This window comes from Phascolarctos cinereus, unplaced genomic scaffold (assembly GCF_003287225.1).
Source record: "Phascolarctos cinereus isolate Bilbo 61053 unplaced genomic scaffold, phaCin_HiC Scaffold_1;HRSCAF=81, whole genome shotgun sequence".
In the NCBI taxonomy this organism is placed as follows: domain Eukaryota; kingdom Metazoa; phylum Chordata; class Mammalia; order Diprotodontia; family Phascolarctidae; genus Phascolarctos; species Phascolarctos cinereus.
In genome coordinates, this window is record NW_027555514.1 from 261,764,163 (window position 1) to 261,777,805 (window position 13,643).

At 39.1% G+C, this 13,643-nt stretch overlaps 1 protein-coding gene across 1 annotated transcript in view; it reads right to left on the bottom strand.

The window, feature by feature from the left end:
- EEA1 (early endosome antigen 1) overlaps positions 1–13,643 on the bottom strand; it is a 121,305-nt gene that overhangs the window by 17,046 nt on the left and 90,616 nt on the right. The window contains 3 exon segments of the mRNA XM_021006418.2: positions 5,274–5,456; positions 10,428–10,622; positions 10,854–10,949. Coding sequence (XP_020862077.1) covers positions 5,274–5,456; positions 10,428–10,622; positions 10,854–10,949 — 474 coding nt within the window.

Here is a 13,643-nt window from a genome sequence, read left to right on the forward strand (position 1 = left end):
TAATCCAAAGCATAGTGTTTATGGTTAAATCTCATTTCTATTTTTTCGAATAGACAGTCCATTTAATAGTCAAGTAAAAGTGATACTTCATTGATATTCCAGCAGGTGGTGCTAACAGCACAGTTTAATTCCGACCCTTTCTATTCCTACTGGAGAGATCATGTAGGTCCAATCAATCCAACCAACAAAGATTGTGAGATCTGCTCATTTCACTGAAACAGAAAGAAACCATGATGGCCGTGGGTGACTTTCTGTGCAATGGCATAACCTTACTTTGGCTGGCCTATTTCTCATCAGGCTCCATCCTAATGTCCTACTACACCATTTTTTTTCTTGACAAAAGCATGCAAAAAAAAAAGCAGGAATTATCTACTTTATACCTTCTCAAAAAGCATTCCAGCCACTTTACAACCTAAGTTGTTTTTTATAAATGTCATTCACATGTAAAACAGTGGACAGTGGGCTGAACTGGGAGCCAGATTTGAATATGAATCTTAACTCTGACATTTACTAGCTGAATGATGGTGGTCCGACGTGTCTGACTCTTTGTGACCCCGTGGCCCATAGCGTCCATGGGGCTTTCCTGGCAAAGATACTAGAGTGGATTGCCATTTCCTTCTGGTGGATTAGGGGAAACAGAAGTTAAGTGACTTGCCCAGGTACACACACTGCTAGTAGATGTCTCAGGCTAGATTTGAACTCAGGTCTTCCTGACTCCAGGCCCAGCACTCTATCCACTGAGCCACCTAGCTGCCTCCACTAGCTGAATGATCCCTAGGCAAGTCATTTCATCTCTTTCGGCCTCACTTTCCTCATTTGTACAACAGGGATGATAATAGCACCCACCTCAAAGGGTTGCTGGGGGGTGCAGAGCACTTTGCAAACCTTAACGAACTACAGAAATGATAGCTACCATTACTATTCGCTTACATAATGCACTCACACACATAGTTCTAATTGTTATCATAGCAATACACTAAGAGATAAAGTCTTAGTTCCAGTTGTGCCCATGACTTTGATGACACTGAAGAGGTAATTCGAATGAGATGCATCATCCCCAGTTTGACAAGCACATTATAACAATTAACAAACCATTTATAAAAAGCCATTTGAAAAAAAAGTACTTTAGAGCTCAGACATCTGGACTTAAATCATAGGATACCCATCCTAAATATACAGTCATAATGGGAATCTCCTTGTCCTGTGACAAGTATCTAGAAGTAATACCTTCTGAAATGCTATCAAATTACATGCAGAGTTCTAAATATTCCGTAGAATGACCAACTAGGTCATGCAAAATGACAGCTAGGTATCACAGTGGAGAGATAGAGTACCAAGCCTGGAGTCAGAAAGACCCAAGTTCAAATCCAGCCTCCCACACCTACTTGTACGAATCCTGGGCAAGTCACTTAATCTGTTTATCTCAGTTTCCTCATCTGCAAAATAGGTATTATAATAATATTGCCTATCTCCTGGGGTTGTTGTGAGGATCAAATCTGATATCTGTAAAGGATCCATAATTTCATTAAGGTGGTCACCCTTCATCAACAAAGAAGACAAGCCCTTTAGACTTTGTGAAAATGGTGTTTAAGTAACCCAGGGGTGAGCCTTTCTCCACTGAGCTAGGTGGGCCCTAAGATGAGACACACAGGCCATCACTAACCCATACTCGAAACACTCCTAGGTTGGTAGGACCTGCCAGAGCCTTCCAGAAATCAGAGCCCCCTTTATGCCACAATAAGGCATGAGGAAAGGACTTTAGTCAAGGTTTATTTTTCCTGCCTGGTATCCTATATACATATAGTGCTCCTTATCAGATGAAGCATGTGCATCAGTAAGTTCCATCTCTGATCTTTTTTCAAACTACAGCATTTCTGGTCTGTTATTACTGTTTTAGTCCAATATAACTTGTAATAGGCTTTTTTTGAAGTAACTCACTAAACCCGTCTCCAGTGCCTCATCATATTTTTCAAAGCTATGCCAACAAAATATGAGCTCAAGCAGGTTCTTCCAAACTGGCAATGATGCGAATATAGTCCTGGCAACATACGTCCAAGGACAGTCACAGCCAGGGTTACAGAAGCTCACCACTCACAGGCTGCCACTCAGTGATGGATTATTTGGCCATGGCAAATCATGAGACAAAAGAAAACAAATACAAAATGGCCCTCAGCACTGTGTATAGCCCCTTCCAAGTGTGCATGGATGGTGGCAAAGTGTAGGAAAGGGGAATGGAGGGGGCTAAGAATCACACTTTTCAGGTTAGCTACAAACATTACTTTAGTCATCAGTACTTTCAATGTCAGGGATTATCCATGGATCAGTGGGCAAATGTGTTACTCAAAGAACTGAATCAGAGCAATCCTGACATTCACCACATAAACAAAATCAGAAGATAAAAGTTGCTGCTAAATAGAAGGACAGCTCACAGATTATTCTTGGCAAAGTAAATATTATAGCAGAAACAATGTGGGAAAAGAACACTGGCTCTGGAGCTCAAGGATCTAGGTTCAAATACTGAGCCTTACTACCTGTGTGACCTTGGACAAGTCACTGAACCTCCCTAAGGCATCGGATTCAACAGACGTAAAATAAAGAAGCTAGACTGGCTTTTCAGGCTCATTCCAGCTCTGGAGCTATGAGCCTAGGACATATTGAAGTTGATTTTTAAATTGTCCAAGGATAACAAGAAACATTTCATGGGACATTCTGTCAGTTCATTTTGAAGGTTTCACGATAGCACTTTTCGAGAATATCTGTGTGAATATTATGGACTAACATTTGTTGCAGAGGAAGAGGTAGAGGAATTCTAAAAAGAACATGTCAAGAGCATCCAAATTAAATCAATTAATTCTCTCAGTAATTTCAATGTAAAGGTGAGCATAGAGAAAGCAATGAAAAATATGTTGGAAAACTTGGCTCAGGAGTAAAAAACGAGAGGTCAAAGGCCAGTACATTATACACAATTCTCACATCTGTAAATCATAAATTTTTTTTTGAGAAGAGAATTCTAAGTCCCTGGACACAGAGGGCACCAATTGACATAATGAAAAATAAAAACTGCCTGATTACATTTCAATAGACAAAAGTAACTGGATCTGCATAGGCATGGGGAGGTTAAGGCAAGTGGTTATCCACCTATCAACAATACCCAAAGTGTCAAAATGGCATAGAATGTCTAGATTCTTATTATAGTATTGCAATAATCCATTTATCAAACAATATCTAAGGGCAATAATCTTGGTGTAGATGACTACTAAAATTAAATTTACTGGCATAAAATATAGCAGCCAAATTGGTTCATCTGATTATTCTAAAATGTACAATAATTTCACTAGCTAACCTATATAGCTTTCAGGTTTATTTGACATCACGAGTTCAGCTAAATCAGCCTTCCTGCTGCTCCTCACACACAACATCCTATTTTCTATTTCTATGCTTTTGTACTGATTGTCCCCCATGCCAGGAATGCCCTCCCTCCTCTGCCTCTTAGAATCCTTTCATTTCCCCAAAGTTCAGCTCAGATGCCACCTCCTACATAAGACCTTTCTTGACCCAGCTACTAGTACCAACTATCTCTCTGAAATTATTTTAATTTCTCTGTAAATAAGTATAGGTGTATGAGTTCTCTAAAAGACTATTTTATTATTTTTGTATTCCTAGTATTTGGCAAATGGTAGGTGCTCAGCTACCATACATATCAAATGTTTCTGTAGTATCTATTTCCAATTACTATTTTAGTGCTAACTGCCCTATCTTAAATTGCCAAGCAATCTGAAAATTGTACATATCTTAAGACCACCTGTAAACTGGGAATTGGCCCTTCAACAAAAAAAAAAAAGAAAAAAAATCAATGTCAATTCTTATAGATTTTGAATGTCAGACTTCTATCAGAGATTTTCAATATCGCTAGCAAATATTTTTACATCAACAAATGATCACATTTCATAACAGAACTGCAAAGAGTAGCCTTAATAAATTTATTTGCTAATGAATATTTCCTAAAGACTAAATTTAATCATCAGCCCTAATTATATACAACACAGGATTTATTTGTATATACTTCTATTACAAGACTATTCTTCCAGTATTATACTGACTTTTGTGTTCGTATTTTCTTCCATGCTAAATTCTAAGAGTCTTGAGGGAGCTGCCTACAACTTAGTTGTTTTATTTCTCCTCTTGCTTCTGACACAAAATTTTTAAGCAAATTGATATGCACAGTTACAAAACAAATTTTTTAAATTTAAACACTGGTTTCTTCTCATATAAGCACCCAAGCTCTTCTACTTAAATATAAATCAATATTACCTTTGCTCTGAATATAACCTTCTCTTCCAAATTTCCCTATTTGTGAAAGGTACCACTATTCTTTTAGTCGCTCAGGTTCAGAACCTTGAACTGATCCTTGACTTTTTATTCTTCCACACTCTCCCCCTATGTGGAATCAGCTGCCAAGTTTTGTAGATTCTCCTTCCATAACATCTGTCGTATTCATCCCACCTTTCCCATCACAGGACAGCACCCTAGTTAACTGCTCCACCACCTTCCATCTGGATTACTATGATGCCCTCCTAAAGGTCTCCTAGAATTCTCTCAGGTCTCTCCTCCCTCCAATTCAACCTCCACCAGCTGCCAAACGGATGTTCCTAAAGTACAAGTCTGACCATGTCCCTCCCCAGTTCAGAAGGCTCCAGTGGCTCACTGCTGCCTCTAGGATAAACTATAAAACACCGCTTGGCCATTTAAAACAAGTTCCAGCCCATCTTTGCAGGTTTCTTTATGTGTTACTCAACTCCACATTCTAACCACTAGTCAGCCCAGTCTTCCTTATTCACAAAGGTCCATTATCTGTCTCTGGGCCTTTGTACGTGTCCAAAATGTGCTCCTTCTTCAAGCTTCCTTTCTGCAATCCCTAGCTTCCTTTAAAGCTCAGTTCAAGTACCACGTCCTACAGGAAGCCCTTCCTGACCTCCCCCGAGGTTAGTCCTCCTCCCTCTCTCTCTCTCTCTCTCTCTCTCTCTCTCTCTCTCACACACACACACACACACACACACACACACACACACACACACCTACGTACATATACTTCTTATATCAGTACTGTATCTATTTTGTGTTTCACTATATAGCTCCATATTAGGTAAGCTCCTTGATGGCAGGGAGTGCTAGCGCATACTCTCTGTGCTGGGCACAGGGTCTGGAGCTTCATAAATCAACGCTTGTTTACCAAACAAACACCTATTGAGTTCACCTCACAGAGCTTGCCATACCTTGAGATCCTGTCTTGTTGCTAGCAGCTCAGACTCTTTCCCGTAGAAGTCAGACTGAAGCTGTTTGAGGTCTTCCTGACTCTTGTCATACGTGTGCTGTAACACCGATAGCTTGTCTCTCTCTGCTGCGAGGTCCTGGGATGACAGGGTTATCTGCTGCTCTAGTTTATTCTCAAGCTCTGTCTGAAACACATAAAAAGTGGCTTAACAATTACAAATTGGAAAAATAGCAACAAAACTGTAGAACAAGAAGTTGGATTTATTTGGGGGTTCATTTGTACCCTGTTCCACTGAGAGTGATATGAGAAAATATCAGATTATATGTAGCTTTGTGTTCTAAAATTCTATTTCTTTCAAACAAAAATTTAAGTTTGGACTATAATTTCATCACACTGATGAAAAGGAACTACAAAAAAAGCTATTTTCCTACTTGATTTTTAAGTGTATAAAAATATTAAAAAATAAAACAAAACAAAAAATCTAGTTCAACAATTAACTGTTTTATGTTCTAAATAATTTAAAAGAGGACTGCCTCTGAAGTCAAAGGACTCAAGTTTAAAACATCCCTTTTAAACTTACTCCTGGTGCCCTAGGCAAGTTGCTCTACCCTCTCTGGACCTGAATTTCATCATCTGTAAAGATCACTGGCCAGCTAGGATTCTGGGTGGTCCAAGAAATTGATTTATGATTAAGATGCAGAGACTAGTCCCCCAAGAGAGACCAATAAAATGACCTCTGCTACAGAACAGAAACTAGAGCTGATTTGGAATAATCTTGTGGGCCCAAGCATGGAAAATGTTATTCTGGATTAAAAAAAAATTTTTTAACACAGATTTTTTTTTAAGGAAATACCTTCAATTGGACTATGCTTTACCCAGGAGTTTTTAACCCTTTTTGTCTCCATACAGACTTTTGGCAGTCTAGTGAAGCCTTTGGGTCCCTTCTCAGAATGTCTTTAAATGCATAAAATAAAATACATGTAAGTACAAAGAAAACCAAAGATTAATGAAAATAAAGATGTAATTTTTTTTCCACCTAAGTTCACAGACCTCCTGAAATCTACTCTTGGACCCCATGAATTATGAGCCCTTGGCTTAAACCATCTCAGGCAAATGACAACTTAGCCATAGGCTATCACATAACCTTCCTCAGTAACTCACCATCATGGATTCCTTAAATGGAACCAGACTCACTCATGCTACACTTTTTAGCCCTGTCTTCTTTCTACATGGTACTCAGAGGCGTGATAGATCAGCTGGCCATCACCTTCCTATGAGAGATTTTCATGTATTTGGAAACTACTGTTAAATTGTGTTTTGGAATTGATACTCTTTGACCTTGTTTTCCAGTTCTTCACTCCCAAGTTCTCCACATAAAGACTCCAAATTATACCAGCAGGAGAGAATAGACACTAACCAGTGATGATCATAAAGAAGGACAGCATTACCTCATAGTTCCTGCATTCTATACTTGTTTTAATGTATTACAAGGTTGTTCATTTAAAAAATTTGGACCTGTATTTCTGACCCACCATCAGCTTGTTACTCCATTTATTTTGAAATATTTGCACATAAAGCTTTTATGCCTTCCTGAAGCATACCAACCACTTTGTACTTGTCTACACTCTATAGTTGTCATTCCCATCTATGTTTTAGCCTCTTTTCTAATTTCCCAAGGTTATTTTTAATTTGATTTCTTTATACAGAGGCTGACTATTCCCCTGCCCCAGTCAGAGTAGTCTATAATAAGGTTAATAAACATGCTATTTATTCCATCATATAGTTCACTGATGAAAATGTGAGCTAACAGTAAGAAAAACTCTCCTGAATCTAAAAATCCTGGACTAGACGAGCTAGTATAAAAAGATTACACCCATTAGCCAAAGTTTTGAAAGAAATGTCTGAAAACTATTAACCTCAAGAAAAAAGACTGATCAAAAAAAATTTTGTCTTTCTTGAATATAATCAGTGGAGCTACAGTACTGGAAGAGGGGAAAAAAATTCTAACGAACCATTTGTACTAGGACTTTTAAAGACTAGTTCAAAAATAAGATTTCAAAACTTAGATGAAAACACATTTTTATAAGTCTATTCTGTCTTTTGTCACTGTTCACATTTATACTATAAACAGTTTATACTATATTTTGACTTCATGCCAGTGAATTCTTAATACATAAAACATTGTATCTGCTTCTAAGTGGTAGTAATGTTAATTCAGTATCTTCCTTAAAAAGAGTATACATGCACAAGTACAAATAGCTACATCACCAGAACAGGGAGAAAAGCATTTTTTTTTAATTAAGAAAAGATTCCAAATAAATCTCTCCTTTATGATGAAGATAGCTCTCAGTCCATACAAATATTAGAATATACAGAAAAACAAAAAGGAGGGGGGAAAAAAAGCCTGCAGTGGTGCCTAGAAATCAATTTAAAACAGGTCACAAAACAAATGTTCCTTTTGGTTACATTTAAAATAGAAAAAGAAAATTTCTTCTAATTACATGAAACTTGACACTGCTGACATTTCCAAATGTTATTTCATTTATGGGCTTAATTTTTGACATTTCCACTCAAAACAATGCTTTTCTAAAAATTCTCAATTCAATTTCTAACATACTAGGATTATCTAATCTTGTTTTAGATGGAATTAAATTCAATGAAATACCTACTACTGTGTGCAAAGAATTATAGCAAGAGAAAAGGTCAAATAAGAAACAATCTCTTCTCTGTAAGGCTTTAAATACAGTCCAGGAAAGATGAAAAGAACGTAAACAAAGAAAAAGGGCTTTATGATGTATGAAGTACAGTGGAAAAGATCAATTCTAGCTGGGATTGGTGGTTGGAGAAGTCTTTGTAGGGTTAGCAGTATTTAACCAGGAAGGATAAGCAAACTTTCAAAAGGCAGACATGGAGAGGCATACACTCCAGGCATAATGAATGTTGGGAGACAGGAGATAGGGAAAAATGGATATAGGGAGGCAGATGTGTTCAAGAGCAAATAGCATGAAGAGAGCACAGTGGAGAGGGGCTTGAATGATAGACTCTAAACAGAAGTTTAGACTTTGTTCAACTAGCCATGGAAAGGCATCACAATGTTTGAACAGCAGAAGAACTTGAGCAGCACTGTACAGAAGGGAGATTACTGTGGTGTGAGTGGGTAGGATGGACTGAAGGAGAGAAGAGACAGAAGGGGGAAAATCAGCTAGAAAACTCTAACAATTGTCTAGGGGTGAGGTAACAAGGGACTAAACTTAGGTGGTGGTAATGGAAATGAAGGGGGCAAATGCAAAAAATACTGTGAAAGTAAACTCAATAGGACTTGACAGATCATCTATGGGACACAAAGAAAGGAAGGAAAGGTAATGAAGATGTTCCTAAATTTCAAGTATAAGTGCCTAGAAAACATAATGGTACTAGTAATACTAAAGAAGTCAGGAGGAAAAGTAGGTTTGGTTAGGAAAATGAAAAGCTTGGTTAAGACTAAGAAGAGAGGCCTACTCTGGAGATAGATCCATACAGAAAGAACAACTACATCTGTGGGGATGGATGTGAATAAAAGAGGCTTGGGGAACGCCTACAATAAAGGAATAAGAAGAGGAGCCATGGAAGAGAACAGGGAAGACAACTGGAGAGGTAGAAGAGTGTGAAGCAGCTCCCAAAACCAAGGGAAAGTTATGACCATCAAGAAAAAGAAAGTCAACTATAGGTCAAGGGACTATGAAAAAACCCCTGGAGCTGGTGATTAGGTAATCTGACAGCCTTAAAGAAGAACTTTAGTGGAATAGAAAAATAAGAAGGATTATGAGGGATGAAGGAGTGAAGGAGGAGTGACGAAGTGGAGGAAGTAAGTTTAAACTGCTCTTCCAGGAAGCCTGGAAGTAACAGAAAGCAGAGACAGATAAAGGGGCAGCAAGGGCAGAAGGGGAGTTGTTGCGTGTTTTTAAGAAAGAGTTTACCTTAGCACTTTTGAAGGAGGAAAGAAAGGATCAGCAAAGAGATAAATACTGAAAATACAAGAGAGGGACAGAGATTATTGGTACTACAAAGTCCCCAATGGACTAAATAACAGGGGGAGGCAAAAAAGAAAGCCATCTCTTTCTCTAAGACAGGAGAGGGGAAAAGAATAGAAAATTAAAGAGGCTTGAGGAGTACAGGAGGGAAGTTGAGGGAACTCATACCTGATAGACTCTTCTCACTAAAGAAGAAGTTAAGTTTGTCTGCTGAAGAAGTAAGGAGGGCTGGAGGGTTTGGGAACTCAGGGAGAATGGAAAAGGTCTTAGGCAGTCAATCACCTTTAGATACAAAAGGGAATCAATAAGAAATAAATTAAAGAATTAGTTGAGCAGCAATAAAGATGAAGTTAAATAACATGAATTTGTCACAGACTTCATCAATGTGGCTTCATGACTTTTTTAAGTTATAATCAATTACAGAGAAATGTGAGCTGAGAAAGCACATAAGTGAAGGCAGCACTGAAGTTACCTATTGATTAGGGGAAGTTAAAAGACTGAAGATTCACTATGAAAACAAAAAATGTGTTCAGTTAAGAGTGAGATGGATAAAGGAACAAGAGGAGGTACGAGGTAATGCTACTTTACCACTAATAATAAGAATTATAGCTAACATATAGCACCTACTATGTGCCAGGCACCGTGCTAAGCGCTTTACAATTATAATCTCATTGGATCCTTACAACTACCCTGGGAGGTAGGTAGATACTATTATTATCCCCATTTTACAGATGAGGAAAACTCAAACAGTGGTTAAATGACTTGCCCAAGGTCACATAGCTAGTATGTTTCTGAGGCTGGATTTGAACTTAGGTCTTCTCAACTCCAGGCCTGGCACTCAACCCACTGTCTCACCTAGCTGGTGTGAAAGAGTGGGAGTTATATAAAAGGTAACAAAAGAATGTATGCAAGCTAATTCATACTTCTTGGCTTTAAAATAGAGAATATGATTCCACAATCATATTTAACGTATTTACATACTAAAGTATTTGCAGCAATATCCAAACTTTCTATAATTCTAATGTTGAAAAATTCCTTATTCACATATGAACTGCTCACTGATGTGGAAATCATTAATTTGCTTACTTTATCATGCTAAACATTGCATTATTTTACAAGAAGAGCAAATGAACACAGTATCAGACCTTCTGGGAAAGTGTCGTTTTTATTTTGTCTTGAAGTTCTTCAGTCTGCCTCTTCCTCTGCTCAAGTAATTGCTTTAGTGAATTTAGTTTCCCCTGAAGGTGCTGCTCCTCTCTTTCCTTCTCTTTTGAATCGTTTTGGACGTGTGAGACTTGTTCCTTTGCAGAGCTGGGGTGCAACTTCAACTGCTGAGCAGCCTAGGAAAGGAAGAAAAGTAAAAACAGCTTTATCAAATGATCCAGAATCATTCTACCCAGTTACTGATATACATGACATTTATCACAGTAACACACAAGTTATCACTGTCTTTCACACTGAACAAGTCATCCTATGTCCTAAGCATCTCTGCTGAAAATAATCTGGAAATGTAAAGGCTTTACTTACATCCTTTTAAAATTCTTACTGTCATAGGAAGAAGAAAATCTTACCTCCTTCTCCTTTTCAACTACCTTCTTTGATTCATTCTTTTCCTTAACAGCACATTCAGTCTGCACTTGATGTTTTAGTTCCTTGCAAATCTTTTCCTGTAAAATTAAAACTATATTAGTCAAGGAGCATTTTTAAAAAGAGACTTAGGTACTCTATAAATATTTCAAGATATATACACAGCCATGATGGGAATCATGAAATTACCTACTATTCAATGGATAGGAACATCTTACACACACACAGACACATGTATACATGTACATATACACATATGAACATATACACGCACAATAGGGTATAAAGAACAACCTTTCTTGCAATGAAAAGGAAAGGCAGCATTTACATAGCACTTCAAGGTTTACAAAGCACTTTACAGGGTGCCTGAGGGCCTTGGTGAGTGGCCTATCCACTCTGCCTAACTACCTAACTGCAATATAGAACAGGTATAGGATTTAGAGTTGGAACGGACCTTGGAGGTCATCCAGCCCACTCCCCTCATTTTATAGATAAGGAAACTGAGGCTCAGAGAAGGGGAGTGACCTATGTGTGGTCCTATGTGTAGTTGCGGCATAAGCCACATTCTCAGATCCCAATTCCAGAGATCCTTCAGTATATACACTACAGACATAAGGCCTCCTCCATGGAGGAGACTGTGCGAAAGAATTCTGGGAAAGGAGGCTGGAGTCAGACTGAGTAGATGCCAGACTATAAAGTTTGTATTTTACCCTAAAGGCAAAAGAAGCCACTGAAGTTGTTTGAGCAAAGGAGTATCATGATCAGGCCTGCACCTTGGGAAAGTTATTTTGGTAACTGGACCAGCAGGTTGGGGTGAAGAGAAACTAGAGACCCCTTAGGAGGCTGTTACAGGCAAACAGTCATTCAGCCTTGAACTGGGATGGGTGACCATTGGTGAAGAGAAGACGAATATGAAATATGGTATGGAGCTATAATCAAGAGGAGATGGCAAATGACTGGACATGGAATGTGGGAGAGAAGGAAGAACCAAAGCTATAGACCAGATGAGGTCAGGAGTGGGAGGGACCAGAGGGGAGATTGGCACTTAAGGTGAAAAGTTTGGAACAGCTCCAGTGTTGAGTATGATGGGGAAGAATAAAAGGACTGCCATGCAGCAGGGAGGGCCAGCTGAGATGACAGAAAAGTGGACCCAGCAGGCACAGTTGCAGAGATTCCCTCTGGAAGCATTCTGGTAGCTCTGGGGTAGGAAAAGATTTTGAGAGTGATCCAAAGTTGAAGATTGGCAGGATATGAATGGTGGTAGGGCATAAGAGCAAGAGAGTCAAGGGTGAAAGCAACACACAACAGAACTTACTCAAGTATGGGGTAAAGACAGAAGAGGAGAAGGTGGCACCCAAACAACGGCTGCTGGACTGGGAGAAAAGGGAGAAACTGTGAGGAGCTGAGATCGCAATGGCATAAAAAACAGGTTTAGGAAGAGAGAGGCAGGGGAAGAGACAGAAGAATGAGAGCCTATGGTAAGAGAATGAGCTGGCACACACCCATACTGCCTGCAGAGGAAGCCAAGGTTGGTGGATCACTCCGGCAAAGGAGTTCTGAGCTGCTGGAGGCCAAGCTGATCGAGGGTCTTTACTGAGTGAGCCTGGGATTCAGGGGACCACCACGCTGCCTAAGGAGAGCTGAACTAGCCCAGGTCAGAAATAGAGGGGGCCAAAGCTCCTGGGCCAATTAATGGTGGGGCTGGGTCTCTGGGTGGCTGCTACACTTCCAGCCAGGGTGAGGTAGGGAGAACCGGGGTCAAAAGAATAGAAAAAAACCAAGACTATGATAAGAGAGGGTAATTTCAGAGTTAAAGATTGTGGAAAATATAACAGCTGTAGGCAAAAATGCAATCTAAGATTCTAACATCCCTGCAGGTAGCTAAGGAAGAGCAAGGCCAGATGACCATTAAGGCTATTTTACAGAAGAATGTATTGCAGAGGCACTGGCTGGCTGGGTAGTCTCTGAAGGAGGGCAGAGATCAAGGGGCCACACCTGGAAGAGCTTATTTAAAAGTTGGTGCCATTTCTCTGTTCTTAGACTCTATACAGAGTTCATGGCACCTCCAAGATTATTCCTTAAAAAGAACATGTTTTGTTTTCTTGCTTTACTTGGCATCTGTAACTCAAAGAATACTGAAGATCTTAGAGATAATATAGAACAAACCTCTCATTTTTGAGATAAGGAAAACAAAGCAGAGAAGGGAAGGGACTTGGCAAAGGTCACAGAGGTAAGCAGCAGGGTCCATTCTTGAAATCAGGACAAGAGCTCTTTTTAAATAACCAAAATACAGAAAAAAGGAACTAGAAGACATCTCAAAAGGTCATCTGATCTAGTTTCTTAATTCAGTCAGGGACCTGGATATATATATGCCTTCAGGATCAAAGAATTTTAGAGCTGGAAAGGACCTTAGAGCTGTCCTCTAGTCCAGTGACATCAACTGAAACAGAAATGGACAGAAGCATATTGACTTAGGAAATCACAAATTAACATAATCTATTTTGTAATATATTTTTATTTAGTTAGTTAAACATTTCCTAATGATATTTTAGTCTGGTCCTGTCATGCTGGGAGGTTTTGGTCTCCTCCAGCTGAGAGTTTGACACCTCTGATCTAGTCCACCCCCACATTTACAAATAAGAAAATTGAGACAGGAAGGCGAACTGATTTGCCTGAGGTCACAATGCTAAGTAAGGAGCAGTGCTGGGAATTAAACCCAGGTCTTTGTCTCCAAATCCAGTTCTTTTCCCAAAAGAAAATTCCTCCTACCTGCT